The sequence below is a fragment of the Colius striatus genome, chromosome 9 (assembly GCF_028858725.1).
Source record: "Colius striatus isolate bColStr4 chromosome 9, bColStr4.1.hap1, whole genome shotgun sequence".
NCBI lineage: Eukaryota > Metazoa > Chordata > Aves > Coliiformes > Coliidae > Colius > Colius striatus.
The window spans coordinates 26,510,329-26,532,997 of NC_084767.1; the positions used below are offsets into that span (position 1 = coordinate 26,510,329).

Below are 22,669 nucleotides of genomic sequence, written 5' to 3' on the forward strand. Positions count from 1 at the left end.
TTCCAGCTTTCTGGCTTTCTATCCTTTGTTTTGTAATCCCAGAATGATTGCAATTAAGGAATACTGTCTCATCAAAATGCCTATCAGCACACTAGCTTGTAAACAGCCATAATAAGTACAGCTAATAAAATACAGTTTATTAGCCATCTTTGTACAGTATTTTTACAACCTCTTCCACTCATCATTGAGAAAAATAAATCCTTCGCAGCTGTTCTGGAGCTGGCACTGCTCCAGCCTCCCCTGGTCTCACCTGTAACAAGGTACATAATTAAGGTCCTTACAGTAGCAGCAGGGGTTTTTATTGTCTGCAACAGTCCCATTCTCAGCTCTTTTGACTGATTCAGAGAGGGTCTGCCAGAAACGTGTTTTCCAAAACAGATCAGCAATGAATATTGCTTTTGTTGTGTTGAATAGTGGAAAAATTGAGCATCTCAGCTGCTCAGTGTACCCTGTTTCCTGTCCCATGATTCCAAGGAAAAAAACTGATGGCCCCTCAGAAGTCTGATACATCAAAATCCCCGGTCAGGAGTGTGGAAGAGCTGCCTGTGGATCATCACAGTTAAAACAGTAGCAAAGCAAATATCTGGAATAAGTGGGGTAGGGAGAAGGCTTCACTCCATAAAGTTCTTAGGAATCAATTACTCTGGAGTGATGGTAGATAAATGATGATTTGTTTGGGGTTTAAGGGAATTACAACTGTTTTGCTTTTATTTATGCCATGATCTTGTTTGTTCTCAGCCACCAACAGGACAAATGAACCACAAAATAGGAATGTTGTAAAAAGCTTAAACCATTGATTCAAAAGAGAATGTTTTACTTTATGGAAAAAACAATGCATAGTCTTCTTTAGCACAAGATACTGTTTGGTAGCAAAGCCTGTTTTGTTTTGTTTTGTCTTCCAAAGGTACTTGGTGAAGTCAATTATCATGATCTATGGAGTTACTTTCCATGAAATAAACATAAAACCAAATCCTTGGCAGTAAACATAAACCTCCAAAGTTTTCCTCCTTCTTCTGTCCTTTTATCTCTTTTTATTACCACATTTGGAAGTATAAATTGGTAATTTATTGAAAAATTAATGGCAACATTTACCAACAACATTGCTACCATTTTACTGTGAAGAGAGTCTGGTTTTAGGAGCTTCTTTATGTTTTTTAACACAAGCATAAACAAAAAAGGATCCTGAGAAGATGACTTAAATATTTTTCCTCCTCTCCTTTTTTCTTAAAAAACACCAACCAGACAAACAAAAAAAACCATCGAAAGAAACTCACGGAAAGGAGCAAGACTTCTGTGTGTGACTACTTTTCCCTGCCAGGTCCAGGTGTGACATGAAAGCACTGCCAACTGGACAAGGTACCACATACAAGAGATGTGTCCAGATTAACAGGGAATCAGACAGAAACAAACCTTATCAGCTTCAATCTGGGATCCTTATTCAGAGTGACAAAAACCCCTGAGACTCGAGGTATGGATTTACACTATTGATCTGCTTAAAGCAGCGAAGTTGTCAAAGGGATTACCTCTCACCAGCACCCAAGGTTACACTTACTACTAGATGTACATTCCCAGGAACAATCCCTTCACAGAATCACAGAATCACAGAATGGTAGGGGCTGGCAGGGACCTATAAAGATCCTCTAGTCCAACTGCTGTGCTCAAGCAGGTCCAACTAGATCAGGTCACTGATGAATGCGTCCAGGAGGGTTTTGAAAACCTCAATAGAAGGAGACTCCACACCCTCCCTGGGCAGCCTGTGCCAGGGCTCCATCATCTGAACAGTAAAAAAAAATACCCTAAGTTTAAGTGGAACTTTTTTGTGTTTCAGCTTTTGTCCATTATCCCTTGTCCTATCACCGTACACTACAGAAAAAGTAATGCCTTATCCCCTTGACATGCACCTTTTAAATACTTCCAATACTTCTAAGAATTAATGAGATCTCCCCTCAGTCACCTCTTCTCCAGGCTGAACAGCCCCAGTTCCCACAGCAGATGCTCCAGTCCCCTGATCATCTTGGTGGCTCTGCACTGGACTGTCTCCAGAAGTTCCCTGTCCCTCTTGAGCCGGGGAGACAAAAACTGGACACAGGACTACAGATGAGGCCTCACCAGAGTAGAGAGGAAAGAGAACCACTTTTGACCTGCTGGCCACACTCTTTTTGATGCATCCCAGGATGCCATTGGCCTTCTTGGCCACGAGGGCACATTGCTGGGTCATAGTTAGTTTATTATCAACCAGGACTCCCAAGTCCCTCTCCACAGAGCTGCTCTCCAGCTGTTCAACTCCCAGCATGTACTGGTGCATGGGATTGTCCTGCCCTTCAGATAATGCTATGCAGTGTTTTTGCCTGGGCCTGGTTTTGGTAGTGGGGAGGGCTACAGGGGTGGCTTCTTTGAAAAAAATGCTGCCAGAAGCTTCTCCTGTAGCTGACAGGGCTAATGTCAGTCAATTGTCAGATGGACCAACAGCTGACCCAGGTCTGGCCAATTAGTGACAGATGTAATTTTAATTAAACTATTTTTTAAAATATTTTTACAGACGTAAAGCAATTCAGCTGGACTGGAAACTGTCTTCATAAATTCTCTGTGACTACACAACTTGCAGTCTAATTCTCCCATTTTTACCGAGCAGATGACTCCTACTTTCTGCTATGTCCTGGAGCTGAATAGACAGTGATAACTTTCCATGGGACAGATAATTAAATTAAATTCTTTCTATACAATTCCAGAAGTTATCACAATTCTGAGGGAGCAAGTCTTCATCTCCTAACTCTCAAGATTTGTAACAAAGGGCCAAATGCTCTATATAATTTGTATAATGACAAGTGTGTGGAAATTGTATAGGATTTTTCCAAAATAGTAGCATCTTGCATTGAGAGAAAACATCTCCTTGTTATAAATGCATCCGCTAAAGCACTCTAACATTCTAAAAATACAGCCTAAGAGTGAAGTCACCCTATATTAAGCACTGTAGTATTCTATTTTATACAGTTCTTATGCAACTCCACTCACCAGATGCCCTATAGAGTGTCCTGTAAGGATTCAGACACCCTTTAAGTCTTCCTCTCACCAGTGGAGAACCACATACAAGTGGAATTGGGGTTGGACTTGGATTAGGTTCTTTGCATAAATGGATTTTACACAGCTGCCCATTGCTATGCCTAATATCAGAGACTGAAGGCCAAACACCTCCACCGTACATGGCAGAGAAAGGCAGCAGGATTTGTGTTTCAAAGAGTGATTCACAAAAAAGTCATGAGGACATGAGTCCTGCTCTTCAGTTGAGCCCCAGGAGCATTGCTGCTGAGTATAACCTTTAGTCTGCAGCTTTTGGAAGCTGCTATGATGACTTAGAGACATTTTGACATGAGGTATGAGGCCTTGGCCCAGCCAGAGAGTACCTGAGAGAGCTAATGCAGGATAAAAGCAAGTTCATTTTACAAATACCTTCTGATGCAAATAGTTACAGTGTGAGAAGTGAAAACAAACTCAAACCGTGAGAAGTTAAAGGAAGGTCATGCAACAATTGAAGGCCAGGAGTTACACCTTGATCCCTCCCTGCTAGCTAGAAAGGCCTTTGGAGAAGACTATTGTCAAAGTGGGTATGACACTGCAAGTCCAATGGTCAAGGAGTTTTGCTTGGGCAAATCCTGACGGGCAGGGAATGTCTATTGACAGAGAATGAGATGTGTCTGGCTCCAACAAGGCAAACTCTGGCTCTTTAAGAAATCTGTAGGACTTGCAAGTTACACATGGTGTCCAAATGAAACTCAATAAAAGCCATAGCTCTAAGAACTGGAAAGTCAGACTCAAGTCCAGTGGGCTGGTGAGAAAAGGGTCTTAAATCAGCATTGTAGCAACTAAAGACAACTACGGCTATTTATTGTAACACATGAGTAAATCTGTAATGCATCCTCCCCTCTACACAGGATTAATTTGCAGATGAGCACCGTAAAACCATTTTAAAAAGAGTTTGTATCCGGCATTCTGTCTTAACACCTGAGTTGGAAAACCTAACCAGTGTGGAAGTGGCTTTCTCCGTCCTTTTCTTTGGCAAATATAATATTGTTTAAACACTGGGTGAAGTCATTTTTTTTAGTTAATCCTGAGCTGTTGAAGAAGATATATTAAATCAACACCTGTCACTTATTAGTAATTTCTTCAAGTGAACAGCCTTTGTGATGGATTTTCTCTGGTAAGGAATGTAGCAGAAAGGGATTGTGGTAAATGAAGGAATTCTGCAGAAAATTCACTCTCAATTTAAAGCAGATAATGAGCACCAAAGCTGGTGTGGAAGTAATTAATTCTAGTCACTTATGAGACAATAAAATTTAATTATGGGTTCTTTGAAAACTAAAACCCAACAATTATTGTTAACAGGCTTTTCCTCATGGCAGATAGTGAACAGAATTTGTTGAGGCTGTTTTTCCTGCGGTTAATTTAAAAATAAAACTAAAAAATCAGCTTTTAGTTAAGGGTGCCTAAGCTTACACTAATATATTAAACAATGCTATTACACTAAGTTTACATCCCACTGGACAGAAATACATTCTTTGAGGAACTCTTGGATACGCTTTTAGATAATTGGCATTCTCCTCTCTGTTGAGGTCTCAGATCTTTATTGACTGTTCAGAAGTACTTTCAGAACATCTGGATGTCTCTGTCTTCATTTCAGGTACATTCATGCTAGTAATAACAGAGTGCAAGTGATTGTTTTGTTATGGGCTTGTTTAGGTGCTGTACAAGAGCTCTAGGTGGGGAGAAACAGTGGTGGTAACCCAGACCACAATACAACCATGGGACTCCTGCTCTGTGTTGATGTTGTTGTGGCCCACATTAACTCTTCCTGCATCAGATGCAATTTCAAACAGAAAATAAACTATTTCACCTCTTGCCTAGCCATGTATCTCACCTGGCCTGAACTGCATGAGGATGGAGAAGGACCATCACTTAAATTCTGGTTATTTCTCATTTTGATACTGTACTCATCTGTTTCTCTCCCAGAGAGTCTAGCTCTGCTAGCTACAGAGCATGACTTCTCTTGCATTTGAAATAGCTTCCAGCCCTGTCAATGTAGAACAACCTCTGAGGCTATCACATCTACCAAAAATTACTTATAAGCATTTACTAACAAGTATAAGCTAAAAAATCTGGAATTTGCCCAGTTACTTAAATGTCAGTCTTTCTTCCCTTGCACACTATCTGCACATGTAGATGTCCTTAGGAGACTGCATTTTCTCAGTCTGGTTTGCAGTATTCAGATGGTTGGTGGCATTACTATAATGTACGTTACTGATAGCCACGATAACATGGGTATATACTTCCTTCTCACCATCATCACAGGATCTCTTTGCTTACCTGTGCCAACCTCTAACAGCCATGTTTTCTTGTCCACATGAAAGCTCCATAGGACAGACTTCATGGGATACTATTGCTGAGGCAACACAGGCTTGGGTATCCGAATGATAGACAATGATACAGCGTTACTGAGACTTTAAAGTCAGCATCAACAGCGCAGCCTAAGCTTCAAAACAGATAAATACTGGTACCTTTATAGCTGTTGGAAGAGCTTACTTTAGGATATTCAGTGCTTATTTTAGGATATACTAAGAACTCAGATGCACTGGCAGTAAGAACACGCTATTTATTTGTTTTCAGCTAGCCACATCAATGCATTCAAAATTTGACTAAAGGCTCAGATTTGACCTTCAGCAAAGGTCACATTTTGACCGCTTCACCTCCAGCATTCTGTCTCTCACAAATCATGAAAGGCAGCAAACACTTCAACCCATATCCTATGATGCTTAGTCAGAACATAACCCACTTTTCTAAGAGTTGTTCCAAGTGCTGCTGTCATAAGGGAATGGATTGTAACGCCTCTCAAAGACAGTGAATAGCAGAGGGCCATTTTAAGCTATAATGAGGTCTCATTACCACAAGAGATCTTAAAGGACAAGAGCTTGGCAGCATTTTGTAATGCTCAGGAAGTCAGAAAAAAAGAACAAGATTGTCTAGAGCTGGAAGAGCAAATGTTTTTTTCCTGAAAAGGCACCTGATTCTCTATGATTATTGTCTTGGGCAATAATTTACACCAGGGGCTAAAAGCAGTGTAAAATCAGCACAGCAATATTATGCTGGCTTTGCACTAGTCTAAGCAACTCTGTAGAGACTGATGAACAAATATATCTATAGAGTTTAAGAAACTCCATGCTATAGGAGTGAAAGTCTGACTTTTAATAACGAGAGAATAAATTGTGCCAGAAATACAAACTGTTGACACTCCCTGCAGTTCCCCACAAAACAACTGCACTTTATACTCTTGTATACTCTCTCAGATGATCCAGTGCATTCACCCCAGATTATGGTAATCACAAAGCACTAGCATTATTCCCCAGTAGTTATTAATCTTTTCCCCCAAAGCATGTTATCATGAAACTTGAATGTAATTTGCAACAAATGCCTTTATCTCTCTATTTTGTCTTTACACACTTCTCTGAATTATCTCAACTGGTATTGTCAGTCTGCAGAATTCAATATATTGTAATTATGAGGATGAGAGTTTAGCATACCTAGTTAACAGCAAAATATGTTCTCCATTTAATTAGGACACATTAAATGGTTCATATTTAAATTCTCTTCAATGTAAGGGTGAAACAAATCTTACAGTGCAACTAGATCATTCCCTACAAATTACGTTATTCAGCATTAGACATTGAGATGCAGCAGGAAGAAAACCAGAGGATTTGGTTACTGTTTGGCAGATGACTGTTGTAGTGTAGCAGATTTCAATGTCCTGCAGATGGCTATAGCAGTAGCTGTTCTGACTACAATTTGGTGTTATAAACAGAAGGAGCCAGAGGTGCCCTCCCATTTTTATCACCTCATCTTGGTTGATGCATGAGCCCACTCTCCTGCTAGTGGTTGTTTGCATCTGACTGGGATACAGGCAGAAGGCAGGCATCGAATTGCTGGTACTGCACATGCACTCCAGTTGTGGGGTTTAGTATTGTGCTAACATCCAATGCCTTCTCAACTTTTATGGATCACTCTATTATAAACATATAGAGCTGCTAAGTTCCCACCCAGACTTCCAGATGACTCTGATGCAAGCACAGAGAATCAAAGCAGAAGTAGGCTTTTAAACCCTGAGAGCACAAAATATATTTGATATGTGAGGGAAACAAAAAAAGGTGCCTTATGGGCAGGTGGCAACATCCAGTTCAGGAAAAAATAGCAACCTGCAAGTCAAGGAAGACTTCTTTCTCTCCTCACTGTCACAAGTTCTTTCATATGATGGAGTCTTTCCTACTTGGCAACATCCTAGGACTTTCAGAAACCCAAATTTGATAGTATCAAAAGGTCTCAGAGCAAAGAGGTTTCTTAAAGATTTTCACTATTTTTTTTTCCAGTTATAGAAAGCATATGCTTTCATCTCACTGTGTTTTAAGACCAAGAAAGCAGAAACCAGTGGCAATAAGTTGTCTTCACTCTCTTACATTCTTTTCTTCTCACTTTCAGTATGCCAAACTATTACTGCTTTGCTGCTAACCTCTACAGCAACTGCATGAGCAATCTCCCTGTGATTTAAATGGTCCTAACTGCAGAAAAATAAATTCAAGAAGGCAGTCAACTGGATAAAGAGCCTGAGCTCAATATTCAGCAGTGCCTTCTGGGAAATTGAGCGTCCAGAGCTTCCCAGTACTTGGCACACTTGGTGAGCTATGGTCCCAGAGAGTGGCTCAGCAGACTGATAACTGAGAATAAAAACACCATCTCTGGTACTAAAAATTAAGTCCCTTCATAATTCATCATGGTATTTGCTACCTTTCCTCATGCTTATCTCAGAAGCTGTGTTTTGTACTATCTCCTATACCTTCACATGTCTCTTTATCAACTCCTTTTTAAGACAGTAACAAAGAATAAGATTATTTGACTTCTCACAGATTAGCAAATTTCTTGCTCTGAACAGCATCCTCTTTCATCTGTCATTGTCAGCTTCCTCAAGATTAATAAGAAAAAGACATTTATAAGGCAGAATCTGTTGGAAGCAGAGATGAGCTTGTTACAAAGGATAACACTTGTCATTTTTTTTCAGATCTGCATTGATCCCAGCAGCTGTGGATAGTTAAAAATGCTTTCCTGTAGAGTCCACATCTTCACTACACAAAGAAGAAAAATATATTTAAAAAAAAACCAGACAGCATTCGATGTTTGCACAAGGAAAGATTGGGAGATGATTTCTTAGCTCTTCTGTAGAGTTTCACCTTGCATCAGTCAGGGCAAAAAGAACTTATTTTCTTCACCAGGGGAAGGAGATCATAGAACCATAGACTCACAGAATGGTAGGGGTTGAAAGGGACCTCTAAAGACCATTCAGTCCAATTCCCCTGCTGATCAGGTCTGCCTAGATCAAGTCACTCACAAATGCATCCAGGTGGGCTTTGAAACCTCCAGAGAAGGAGACTCCACGTCCTCCCTGGGCAGCCTGTGCCAGGGCTCCATCACCCTCACAGTAAAGAAGCTTTTCCTTAAGTTTGAGCAGAACTTTTTGTGTTCTAGCTTTTGTCCATTACTCCTAATATGAAAGATGCTCCAGTCCTCTGATCATCTTGGTGGCCCTGCACTGCACTTTCTCCCGAAGTTTCTTATCACTCTTGAGCTGGGGAGCCAAGAACTGGACACAGGACTCCACATGAGGACTCACCAGGGCAGAAGAGAGAGGGAACAGAACCTCCCTTGGCCTGCTGGCCACACTGTTCTTGATGCATCCAGGATGTCATTGGCCTTCTTGGCCATGAGGGCACATTGCTGGCTCATGGTTAGTTTATTATCAACCAGGACTCCCAGGTCCCTCTCTGCAGAGCTGTTCTCCAGCAGGTCAAACCCCAGCCTGTACTGGTGCATGGGGTTGTTCCTCCCCAAGTGCCAGAACTCTGCACTTGTCCTTGTTGAACCTCATGAGGTTCCTCTCTGCCCAACTCTCAAGCTGGTCGAGATCCCACTGAATGGCAGCACAGCCTTCTGGGGAATCAGCCAGTCCTCCCAGTTTGGTGTCATCAGCCAACTTGCTGAGGGTACACTCTGTCCCCTCATCCAGGTTGTTGATGAAGATGTTGAACAAGACTGGCCGCAGAACCCATCCCTGTGGAACTCCACTGGCCTCAGACCTCCAACTCAATTCTGTGCCGTTGATCATCACTCTCTGGGCTCTGTCATTCAGCCAGTTGTTTACCCACCTCACTGTCCACTCATCCAAGCCACACTGCCTGAGTTCTCTGACGAGGATGTTATGGGAGACAGTGTCAAAAGCCTTACTGGAGTCAAGGTAGATGACATCCACTGCTCTTCCCTTATCTAGCCAGTCAGTTATACTCTCATAGCAGGGTATCAGGCTGGTCACTTCCGTTGGTGAATCCATGTTGATTCCCCCTGATAACTGTCTTATCCTTCATGTGTTTTGAGATGGCATCCAGGATGAGTTGTTCCTTCACCTTTCCAGGGATGAAGGTGTGACTGAATGGCCTGTAGTTTCCTAGGTATTCCTTCTTACCCTTTTTGAAGACTGGAGTGACATTGGTCTTCTTCTGGATCTCAGCATCTCGTCTGTCCTCAGTCATTTGAAAATGATATAGAGTGGTTTAGCAATCACATCAGCCAGCTCCCTCAGCACTCATGAGTTCATCATGTCAGGTCCCATAGATTTGTGGTTGTCTAGCTTGCCCACAGGTCTCTAACCTCATCCTTGTCCACCAAGGGAAAGTCTTCCATTCTCCAGACTATCTCACTATCCCTGCTGGACTGGGCTTCCCAAGGGCCAGATTTGGCAGTGAAGACTGAAGCAAAGAAGACATTCAGTAATTCTGCCTTCTCTGCATTCTCTGTCACCAGGGTACCCTCCTTGTTCAGTAGCAGGCCCACATTCTCCCTAATCTTCCTTTTGCTGATGATGTAATTGAGAAAGCTTGTCTTGTTTTCCTTTCCTTCCCTTGACAGATTTAATTCCAAAACGGCCTTGGTCTTCTTGGTTTTATCCCTTCATACTCTGGCAATGTTCCTATACTCTTCCCAAGCAACAAGGCCCTTTTTTCTACCTTACATATGTTTCTTTCTTTTTCTTGAGTAGTTCCAATAATTCTTTTTTCATCCATGCAGGCCTTTTGTACTTTTTCCTGATTTTCCACTTGGGGAGACACACCTATCTTGGGCTTGGAGACACCAAAAGAAGATGGAGGAAAAGATAGCTTAGGGGACAATGTGTATACATATGGATCTGATTAAGTGTGGAAGGACATCAGTGTCACCTGTTTCAGAGGAATGGGGAAGGGATGAGTGTTCAGCACTAGCAGCAAACAGTAACACTACTGCATAACTACGCAGTATTCAGTATATATTCAGCCCCAGTGTGTTTTTCTGCTAAATTTCACTCTAATTATATGAGTTTGTGGACATCAACAAAGCTGTGGTTTAAATATCTACAGATGTTGCAATAAGTAACAGGAATGTACAGATACATGTATATGTAGATAGAAATATACCCAGAGTGCTAGTTAATTGTCAGGAGTGTCGTTTAAGAAAGTTGAATTAAAAGCAGTAAAGGTTTTCCCATTTTCCAAAAAGTGGAGCCCTATCTTTAAAGTTCTCATCTCTTCAATGTTTCTTAGCCTGCTGCTCTATCATCTCACTCCTCACATTTCACGTGTTCCTCCTGGGTAATCAGGGCTTCCCCTTTCTCTGGTGTACATGCAGCTGAAAAGAAAGAGCATTTGCTTTGTCTTGTTGCTTTTTTCCCACCACCTCCTCACCTCTGAGGCACGCAGCAGCTCCATATTAAATAGTGCATTCACTGACAAATGTAACAGTGGTTTCCTAACAGACCAGAGTTCATCAATGCTTAGGGAAAAAAAAAAAAAAGACTTAAAAAAAAAGAAAGGGCGAATCCAGGCCATGCAGTGTTTAAGAATGAGTATCTGTCACAATCTGGGGCATTTATTTCATTTTCTGCTCACAAGAGAAGTGACAAAATAGAAGACAAGGAATAAGAAAATGCAGATGTTTTAAGATGTTGCTTTGTTCAGTACCAGGGTAAAAGCAGGGTGGAAGGATCTGAGATGACACCAGTTGTTAATGTGATTTTTGCAACTGAAAATAAACTGTTCAGGATGCATTTAGAGTGCTGCTTCATTAATCACCATTAGTCATTCATTTCACAACTGAATGGGTGAACACTGGATGACTTTGGGCTCTTCTGGAGCTTTGGTTGTTGGGATTTTTTCTTCATTTTTTTAATAACATTTCTAATCTAAAAGAAGTGCAAAGTTCTCCCTGTGCACAGCAGGCAGCGTTGTGTTCAGTAGAATAGTTAGAACTGATGAAATGCTCATGGCAAGACTGCTTGGGATGTGTAATCGTTTTGCCTGGACCAGGTTTTTGGTAGTGGGGTGTCTACAGGGGTGGCTTCTTTAAACAAAGAGCTGCCAGAAGCATCCTTTGTAGCTGGTAGGGCCAATGCCAGTTAGTTCTAAGATGGACCCCAAAGCTCACCAAGGCCTGGCCAATTAGTGACTGAGGTAACACCTCTGTGAATAACTGCAGCAACAGGGAGTGAGAATGTGAGAACAACACCTCTGCAGACACCAAGGTCAGTGGAGAAGGAGGGGGAGGAGGGTGAAAGACTCCCCTGTGACCTGTGGTGCAGCCCATGGTGAGGCAGCTGTGTCCTTGCAGTCCATGGAGGCCATTGGGGAGCAGAGATCCACTCACAGCCTAGGGAGGATCCCATGACGGAGTGGGTGGATGCCTGAAGGAGGCTGTGACTCCATGGGAAGCTCACCCTGGAGCAAGTTCTTGGCAGGACCTGGGAGTTCGTGGGGAGAGAGGAGCCCAGGCCAGAGCAGGTTTGCTGTCAGGACTTGTGACCCTGTGAGGGACCTAGGCTGGAGCAGTCAATACCTGTGTGAGCTGACCCCATGGTAGGCCCCATGCTGGAGCAGTTCATGAGGAACTGTAGCTCATGGGAAGGACCCAAATTGGAGAAGTTCATGAGGGACTGTCTCCCTTGGGAGGGGCCCCACAGTGTAGCAGTGGGAAGTGTGAGAAGGCCTCCCTCTGAGAAGAAGCAGTAGCAAAGTCCAGTCCCACCACCTAGCACTGGCTGGCAGGAGTATTTCTTGGCAGGGCCTACAAGTATTGGGAGACAGATGAGGCAGGTAACTGCAAGCTATCAGTGCCCCAAGTCTAGCTTCTCCAGCAGACACAGTGGAGCTGGAAGGAAAATGCTTCACTTAACCTTACTCTAGCAAGTATCAGAGAAATTGTCCAACTCTGAATCTTCCTGACTCCAGTGTGTGCTGTGTATACAGGTGGGAAAAAAAGATAGTCAGTGACCATTCCTTAGCTAGTAAATGTTTAGAGGCAGACACTGCAGGATGCGTATTGCTGCTGAAGTCTTCTGCCATGCAGACAGCAAATGATAACATGCACTGTGTGGAACAGTGGGTGTCTGCTACATGGACAGCATTTGCAGGCACTTCCAGGGCTGAAAAAGCAGCAGAGAAGGCTGCAGGAAAAAGTGGAGTCATCATTGGAGGGTTAAAGCATTGCACCACTTTCAACTCATTCTGAAAGGATTCCATTTTAATGCCCACAATCATGGCACAAAATGTTGGACAGCAACACACAGAAGTCTTTGGGGAGTTCTCCACTTTTGAAGCCAGACACAAAGCTGAGAGAAAGCCTTTATTACACAGAGACTGCTGCCTGAATTCAGAATTTTGAACCAAAATTTTAAAAACAACAGCCTGAAGGACTGAGCAGAACTTGGAAGCAATTCCAGGAGATATACATACAGCCTTCCTCTCCCATCAAATCTACAGACTGAAGAGGATTCCTGGCCAGTGTTAAAATCCAAACAAAAACCACCTGTATCATGCCTGTCCAGGGAATCATGGGGAATTCATGTATACCTGTCTTTGAAGAGCTCCTATCACACTCATCACAGTGGCAGACATCCGTGCATCAGATGCATCAACCAAAAGGGTATTTGACTGTTACATAAAGTCATAAAATCTTCAGTAATCAGCAACAGAAAGGGAAAACTATGTGTCTTTCTGTGGGAGTTTGAGGCCAGGCTCCAGTAGTCCAGCAGAATAACTGGAAGTATGGACCCAAGAAAGTGTTTCTAAGGAGTAGCAGGCTTGGTTATAAAAAGAAGGAACAGTTCGCATGCAGGATCACTTGTATCTCCTTTCATTGTTCCTGCTATGGTCACATTTGAATGTAGTAAGTTTTAGTTATCTAGTAAGTAACTAATGTTTGATCATATGTAGAAATGGGGAGAAGACAGTGGAGATGACAGGGAGAAGACGGCTTTCCAATGAGCCATCAAAAGCATTGTCTAGGAATTAGTTTGTGTGAGTTAGAAAACCAATGAGCGCAGATGTTATTAAATACTTGGAAAGAGAGTCAGGTGGATGACCTGAGATGCCCTCTCTTTTGTGGTGCCAGAAGCAGTAAGATTGCAGGTTGGAGATGGTTCTTCTATGCAGTGTTTCCGTTTTCAAACTGTCTGTAATGGAAGAGACTCCTGAAGTCCAATTTCCCAGAGTATTTGACAGCTTCAGCAAAAAGTTTTGTCACCTGTCAATATAAAGCAGAGAAGGACTGAGCATTGCAAAGCCTTCTGCAGAAAGCTGAGTATTAGAGCAGGCTCTGCACTTCTACCCTGTCATCCTGAAACTACCCCGTGCGGGTCCAGCCCTTGAGTCCATCCAAATCAACATCAATTTCAAGGTGACTGTGCATGTGTGTTGGTTCCAGCCCTCTGGAGCCTGTTTTGCTAGCTGGAGAGACGTAGAGGTGCTGTGCTTTGCAAGTCAACTCTGTGGCATGACAGCTGTTGTTCTCCTCTAAAGTCTAAGAGAACACATGGTTGTTTTTCTCTCTCAAACTCAGAGATTAAAACTCTGCTATCAAAAGGGTTCAATGAAGTGCATCAAGCAGATGTGCAATAGATTCTGGATGGGGACCATGTTCAGGTTGTCAGTGTGTTTTGTTAGTGGACAAAAGATGGGTCTTCAGTTTCCCATTTCTGCTAATCATGTTTGGCATTATCATGCCTACAAACTTACAGCTTGGCATTCTCTCTGCTCTCCACTCACTCCAATCACATCAGAATAGTTTGCACAGCTGGACACCAGTTCAAGTCACTGGGTTCCATGTCAGTGCCCACTGAAATCAGTGTTAATTTGGCTGCTGTGTTTAATGACAGCCAGAATGAGGCCTTTTGTGACAGTTGTAGCCACTTGTAAAGGAAGTCAAGGTACTGCTGGCAGCAGGAGTCCCACTTTGCATTACTAAATCTCTCTTCCCCCATCACTATGTTAAAGGCGTTTCTCAAGAGCTACAAACATATAATGACTGGCAACTGGGGACAAGAACAGGACAGGCAGCAATTCCACTTGGATGGCACTTTGGAAATGGATTACCCCAGGGCTCATTCAAAGAAAGCCCAGCTACATCCTGCTATAAGGTTTAAGGGCCCTACTGGAAAAATATCCCACTTAAAAAACTGTTCTCACGCATGATTTAAACATGTTAAAGGCAATGCTGTGCAAGAAGTTCACTCTGAAGGGAAACTGATGCAGTAATAACTTCAGTTGTACTACAAGACTCAGGATTTCTTCTTTTTTTTGTTTTTGTTTCAATTCGAGCAACGTTGTTTTGTGCAGTAGCAAAACCAAAACCAAAAACATTCAAACAATTAAGTTGCTATGCTTTTTAGACACATTGTTATTCGTCGGAAATAACAAGGGTCCAAACACGTAGGAATTTGAGGTCACAAGTGCTTGAAAGCTCTGAAGGTTATTACAACTAAGAGAAGAAGGAACAACATGGGAAGTACCTGGAAATTAGTGAGGAGAGCAATCCCGCTGTCAATAGCCATCCTCCGGATCACATAATTATCATGGACAAACTCAGTGTTGCTGGTAGGCAGATTAATCACCAGATCTATTTTCCTATCTCTTACCAGCCTGAAGAGACAATGCACAAGACTGTCAAACTGTTGTCTTGCTTATGAAAATCTGTGATGAATATCACTGGCATACAGATAAACAACACTAAAAATTTTCATTTGAGCTTAGTCTTATATCCCAAGAAAGAAGGGTTGAGGGGTTAAGGCACTAAACTGACTCAGGAATTTGGGCTTTATTTCTGTTATATTCAGTTAGGCAAAGCAATATTCAGCCTTCACCCAGCTCAGCACAACTCTGTTAAAGGCATGACTGACTGTCATTAAAGGCTAAATATTCGGATCCCATGTATCCATGGTGTGAAAATGGAACACAAAGCAATACATCCAAATCATATTAACTGGATCTGTTCAATGAGATTCTGTTCATTAATTAAACTGAAATCTCCCTGCTGTAGCAATTCCAGACACAGCAGTTAAACCAAAACTTTTGGGTTGAATATAAAGACCCATTAAATCGCTATCACTGATCTCCACAGGGACGGTGATTTGCCTCTTACATTTGCTGTCCTGGAGGTTAACAAAAACTCTTACCTCCCGACAGAAGGGAGGCTCGGGCTCTGGTTTTCCTGAGATGGCCACGCCACAGGATTTGCTGGGATACCATTAGCACTGAGCCAGTCTGAGGTTGCTTTTGTGGCATAAAGCTGTTAAGGCAAAAGAAAGGTTATTCACTGTGTGCTTCACAACACCACAACATTTCATTTAACTCATGCGAGTCTGATTCAACACACAGTCTGGTTGCCAGAGCTGATTTTGGAGGGTGCTTTTCATCACAAAGGGTGTCTCTCCATACAGACAACATCATGACTTTCCCAACTTTCTGTTATCTGTGATTTGCTAATGGATGAGACAATGAATGGTCATAACACATCCAGAAGCACTTAAGTGGCTTAAGAAAACCTAAATCCCTCTGACTTTCAATAGGGCTTAAGTTAAATCTGGTTTTGCCTAGCACTAGGTTTTGAAAGACAGAACTACAAACTCTGTAATTACAGTAATGCCACCGAGGAAAATCGTACTTAAATACTTCACACTAAAAAGCTTTCACCAGTCTTCTGTGGCTGCCCTGTCATTTGTCTTTTATTAGGAATATGGATACAAAATGATGCAGAAGAGTTATAGGAGGGATGCAAACATGAAAGATTTCATATATCTGCAGCTTGTGAGTATCTCTTAAGATGATGCACTGTAAAGACCTCCATACAAAAGGCTTCCCCTTCCTCCTCTCCTGTCATACATGATACCTTGTTGGCATTTTTGTTTCTTGGAGAACTTAGAGGAGTTTGTAATGTGTCATCCTGTCTGCAGACTGATAGTAGAACCAGGGTTATTCTGGCTCTCCTGACAGGCCCATATATTCAATTTAACAATCATGAAAACTTTTAGCTGAGTGATACCCACTGACTTTATGGATCACTCAGATAAAAATCCCTATTGTATTTCAGATTTTGAAAACTGCCTAGTTTTAAGTAATTAGAACCACCTACCTTAAAACCTTCCTCATGCAGAAGTTCTGCTACACTGAGGAATTTGGGGCGGAAGGACTTCTGGAAAAAAAAAAAAGGTACAGATTCAAAGGTAGGATTTAGAAACAGTGCTTTGTTGTGCAACTCCAAGCTCCTCCAGACTGTGATGAGAGTCATATACACCTTTCTGTGCTGAGAATGTATGTGTGCAGACACATCTGAATGAGCATGTACACTGCTATTCCAAGAAAACTCTCTGGATCCTGAAGACCAAGTCGCTCCCAGCTAAGACATATTTTGTTACAACACCAGGGTAAGTGTTCCCATACTAAGTTGGACTGCAACTACAGAACATTTATTACTGTTTTTTTTAATATCTGGGCAATTGCCTTCTTAAAAATATCAACTAGATTTTCTTCTGTTCTTCATTAAATTCAATCATTGCTCAAACATCTGGCCTTCTCTTCCGGCAGAGAACATATGGACAGGCTTTGGGCTGCCATTGGTTACTCTGTTTGAAAATTCACATAAAGAGCCTGTGTATGTGTGAGTTCGTTTCTAACTGCCTGCCAGGGGCACATGGAAGTGGAAAACATAAAACCACTCAGGACACTGGCACACTCTATTCCCATGAGGACTTGAATGCCCAAGTACTTAGAGAACGTTTGAAAAGCTTTCTCATAATGCATACCCAGATCCAACATAACTTAGAAGCAAAGCTCAGATGACCTCCTGTAGACATCTGCTCTTCAGTAAGCCATTTCAGAGCAACCAGTGAGTGTAAATTTGATCCCAGGGTAATTTTTCTTTGGGACATTGAAGATACAACAGTGCAAAAGGCAGATACAACACATGTCTTTCTCGCTGCCAAAGCAGGCCAAACTTTTTTTTTAAAACTTAGCCTGGTCTGGCCATTTGCAAGTAAGATTATTGCAAACTCCCTTGTCCCTGATGGAGCTACTGATAGTTTAATCTTTATGGGTGAGAGAGCAATATTAGAAAGAGTGAATGATTTCCCATGAAAAAAAGGAGTCAACAGGTTTATTTTCAAGCACTTTGGAAACATTACTCTGAAAACCATCTCGTTTTGTACACTAACTGCAAAATATAAATATACAATGTGACAGGGTTGGCAGCTTTCCCATCAGAGAGAACAGTTCTGCCTTCTGGTCAGGGGGGTTGGCTTTCACAACAGTATTATAAACTTCTATCAAACATGTACTGAACACTTGTGACACGTAAAACAGTCTCTCCATGAAAAGGAATTACAGCTGTCAGCTTGCATTGGAACAGCCTCAGATTTACAAGCTGGCTGAGAGAACCTGTATAAAAAATTGTTAGTTACTAAAGGTGAAAAGTACAAGCAGATTTATTTAGTGGAAGATATTTATTGCAGGAGAATTGCATTCTTTTTCCTTTATCAGAAAAGTTCTATTTCTTATAACCTCTCTCTCGTGTGCTAGCATGCCTTGCTATCTGTAAAGGGCTACATCCTCAGTTAATTCAATACAGCTACATCAATTCTCACTAAGATCCAGCTCAAAATGAAGCCAGCTCTTCCCCTGTGATAATCTTGAATTATGTATCCAAATCTACTGTGGCCCATGCAAGAATTCTGGTACCTAAGGAACCAAGGCAGAGGTTACCTTGAAACAACAGACTTGGAGTACTTGGATTTAAAAATAAAATACTCCGTCAATGCTTTCTGCATCTTGTGGTCACCAGCACAGATGTAAGGCAGATTCACTCCATCCCAGAGATATCACTGAATAGCCCAATCAGGAAAAAAAATAAAGTGAGCTTTTCAACTCCTCTTGTATAAAATATAAATTGTATAATGGCAGACCCAGGGCTTCAGCATCACAGATTCCTCCAAATTGTGAAAAAGGTCAGATTATCAGCTTTCATAGATTGGCAGAGACTTTTTGTCTAACAAGAAATACATATCCCATTCACCCTGGGAGGGCATCAGGCCTTTAAAATCCTGGGGAACCTCGACCTGTGCAATGTCAGAGAGTGCTCACAGCTGAGGACACTGCAGTGGGCTTGCAGGCCCAACTGGCTGCCCAGCCTGCCTCGTGCTGTCCCACAGATATCAAGAAGTGTTTGCCTGTTTGATCTTCAGGATGATGACTTGGTTAGCAACATTTCCGTATGGCCCTAGTAGGATCACCACTGGAACTGAAACCTCCAAGTACACCAATGTGGAAGCCTCTCTGGCTGGGTTCATCACCTGGGTGTACTGGGACCTGTTTGGATTGGACTCTTGATTTTCAAAGTACTCCAGCATGAAACACTTGTAAGGAACTAAGATCTCCATCCCTGCTATCGTTAACTACATCTATTTGACTTTCACCCTCAAGAAGACAGCCTCCTTTCACCTCAACATAATTAATAGCAATGCTATAAAGGTGCAACATACCAAAGAAACTTAATATCTTGAGCCTAGATACTTTGGAGTAAAGCAGAATTCAAGATCATTTTGCTGCTTATTTCTCTCTCTGCAAGAGCTAAAAGTCCAGGCTAAAAATCAGAGTGATCTGCTAGCCATGAAGCAATGAAGCCTGGAAAGTAGGATGTGTTTTGAGTTCACCATCCAGCACAGATGAAACATAACACCTTCCTCAGAGACGACCAAGTGAGCTGACAAGTGCTCCTGACAAGAATCAGCCCTGAGTGCACCAGAGCAGCTTGCAGAAACCATCCTGCAGTTTGAAAGCCACTTGTCTCTGCCCAGAGAGGGACCTCCATCCTATCACCCCCTCACAGCAATGACATTTAAGCATTGTGATCGTGGAGAGGGATGACCTGATATCTGTCCTCCTGAGTCTGCATTTCCACTCTGAAGGAAAAATACATATAAACTGACAACTTTGCCAGTTTGAGGTGGATGACTTCATGTTTGTTATCAAAATGAGCAATGCTGCTGGTCTTCACAGCTCCCCTTGCACTTTATTCTTTGTGCCTCTTTTTTCTGTAGTGGAGGTGTCTTCTTTCCTCTAGCCGGTAATACTGAGGGAAGAGCACTCATTGTCTACACATCAGGCTCAGGTCAACCTTTCAATCTTCTCTTCTTACAAAGTTTTATTTCCCCTCTGTTTCAAAATGGAACATTGAAAAGTGGGTGATAAACTCCAGAGTTAGGAGAGAATAACATGTGGTTCTCAGCACTAACTTTATACTTCTTTTTTCAGAGTTTACTCATATAAGAAATATACTGAGATGAAGAGATCTTTAAGCGATTGGTCTGTTGTTTTCAAGTTTCTTTTGCAAGAAGAGACACTGTAAACCACTCATTAAAATTGACAAAATCTTGTTGATTTTGAAAAGTTTTGGGGACTTAAGTTTTTTAGGTTATCTTCCTTTTTTTTCACTTTTTTGTTTTGTTTTGTTTTAAGACCTTTGTACAAAGAACATTTGGCTCAGTTTAACAGATACTGACGGAATCCACATAAATGATTTCTATAACTAAAATTATTTTTTTGCTGCTGGTTTCCTTTTAGCTGCTCTCAAGAAAATAGGCTTCAATTTTAAACACTGGGATCCCTCCTGTTTTCTTCTTCTAGCTTTTCTTTTCTCCTTTTTAAAATGCTGTTTTAAAAATCTGCAGTGATTGGATGCACAGTAGACATATAGTACCAATAGCCCAGGGTTTCATCCTGAACATTTAAACTTTATCTAGGTAACAAGAAAAGAGTTTTCTGTCATTTTGAGGCAACTCTACAGCAACAGCTTCAATACATAGATGTGTATATATATGTGTATACTTAAGGACTAAGCTGTTAGCAGAGGTCATGTTCCTTTCTGGACACTTTTCACACTTCCTTCAGATCTTGCTGGCACAGATAGCCCAACACATTTTTCACACCCCAGCTGTCTGACAGGAAAATTCACCTATTTTTTTGGTTTATTTGCTTGATGCAATCATGTAGAGCCTAAGCTTATTATAAGCACACCAGGGAAATGGTAGGAGGCAATCAATTATCTTTATGGGGACGAAGAATGTTCTACTTGGAGGGGAAACCTCTGGATGTTTTTGAGGAACATACACACATCTCAATGTTTATAAGTGTATGACTTCAGAATCTCCTGCAGTTGGCAACTATCCTGTAAAAATGAACCAAAATTTTTTGCTTTGCTGACTAGCTACCTTCTCACCCTGAAAAGCACATTCTCCTTACCAATACAGAACTATAAATGCTGCAGGGCTGTTCCTAAGGCAAACACATCAGGAATTCCCTCATGTAAAGGCTGTTTGCAGAAGCCATTGCACTGTAGGACATTCCCATAATGACACCATTAAAACTTTCTGTCACATATAGCAACTTTGAGGAATACTGGCAGCAAGAGATAAAACCCTAAACTCCAGGCTCTAGTCTGGTATGGAATCACTGGTATGGAATCACGTCCTCAGACTGGACATGTCTGAGAGGCAGTCCCCAAGAGGAGACTCTGGCAAAATACAGAAACCAAAAACATTACTACATGAAGGTAGAGTTCAGTCTTTCTTTCTGAGCTACTTACTCCTACCTGATAGGAGCTGCATGGTAATATTGGCCGTGCACCACCATCAAACAGGGAAAGGAGTAGTAGCAGCCATGCCTCTAGGCAGCCAGGAAACCAGGCTGCAGGGTGAAGATTGTTGTACTTAAGTCCTTTGCCCTGCTGCCCGCCAATGAAGCAAGGAAGATGGTAGTGCCATACCTGGTAGAGGTCTCATTCCCTAGCAGTGTTACACCAATAACTAGCCCCACTACAGCTTAACAAGTAGCCCCCAAACACCGCAACAACATCATATTTTCTACACTATTGGATAATGCTACAGCTGTGCCTGGAATTATATATATGCATCTATAGGGAAAGCTCAGCAGCTCCAGCTTTGAAGTATGGAGACTGGCTCCCAATTTTGTTGGAGTATAGGGGAACCGGTTTCAAAAGAGTAAGAGGCAATGTACAGATGAAGGGAGTTAACATGTCAGGATTGGAAAGTAGCATCCCTAAGGCTCCCATTTGGGAGGGAGCAGGGAACAGTATCTCAGTTTTAGCTGGGACATTTCTCTGAACTGATCATCCACAGGCTTTGTTCCCCTCAGGGAGGTGGCTTCTAACTCTGATCCCAGGCCTCTGCTTGCAACAGTCCTGGGGGGTTGCCCCTCACAAACCTCTGCAGCTCTCAGTAGAAACTATCAGGAGCCAGACGGATAAAAAAGAGGCCAGTCCCAGGAAATCCAGTAAAGATCTCTCCAGGATGTTTGTTCCTCGCTGTCTTACTGCACTTCAGGACAAATTGCAAAGAAATACATTTAAGCCATAAAGATACATGAATGAAAACAAGGCAATAATTACTGAGATCCTGTGTGTCAGTCCTTTCTCAGCTTTGATTTTTAAGACTCACCTGGATTCCAATCAAAATTCCTTCCTTAGGAAATGTAAACCCTGTGGCAAGCATAGCCTTCTGGAAGGCAGAGTACACATCCTCCCCAAAGCATGCAACCTGGGCAAATGCACAAAGAAGGTAGCATTAGGGGAAAACCCAAAAAACAACCTAAAACCATTGCTTTAGAAAGCAACAAGAATGAAAATTTTTGTTAGGTTCTTTTGACTTCTCCACACAGAATCAGACTGCTTTTGTACTGAGCCTGGGGTTGGGGGGAATAAATCAGAAAATCATTGCAGAAAAATCTCATCATTTTAATGAAGCAATAATGAAGGAATAACCAACAGTTTAGTTTCAAAGAGCACACCAAGGAGTAACAACAATTGATTCTTCTGAGTTTTGGGAGTGCTGTACACAGGCTCCGCTCCAATGTTTGCGAGTGCATTGCAAATTAGTTAGTATTCTCTAATGCTTAAGCAGCAGTGAGTGCTCTGCATGCAGGTGTGTGCTTGTGTGCACGCTGCAAGTTGGGGTAAGACAGTGCTTGAGCTGTCATGTACTTCTGGCATTTCTTGTGAAGATAAGCCATGGTACAATAGAGCTGCTTTTCCATTAACAGTCCACATATACACAAATTAAAATGTTAGTGTTTACTTAGGAAAACAACAAAGTAATCATGTTGATTTGTAATCATTTATTTTATCCAAACAAAAACTTGATAAAGAAATCAATACAAAGAATTTAGCGTCTCTCCACGATTCAGAACTGCCTGTGGAGCTCAGTTGCTAACAGACT

At 41.9% G+C, this 22,669-nt stretch overlaps 1 protein-coding gene across 1 annotated transcript in view; it reads right to left on the reverse strand.

Annotated features, from left to right (window-relative positions):
• Window positions 1-13,536: 13,536 nt before the first annotated feature.
• Window positions 13,537-22,669, reverse strand: part of CPS1 (carbamoyl-phosphate synthase 1) — a 98,054-nt gene continuing 88,921 nt past the window's right edge. Inside the window, exons 34-38 of the mRNA XM_062002505.1 lie at window positions 21,893-21,991; window positions 16,519-16,578; window positions 15,563-15,675; window positions 14,900-15,029; window positions 13,537-13,635 (exon numbers count right to left, since the gene is read on the reverse strand). Coding sequence (XP_061858489.1) covers window positions 13,537-13,635; window positions 14,900-15,029; window positions 15,563-15,675; window positions 16,519-16,578; window positions 21,893-21,991 — 501 coding nt within the window. The remainder of the gene's footprint in view (window positions 13,636-14,899; window positions 15,030-15,562; window positions 15,676-16,518; window positions 16,579-21,892; window positions 21,992-22,669) is intronic.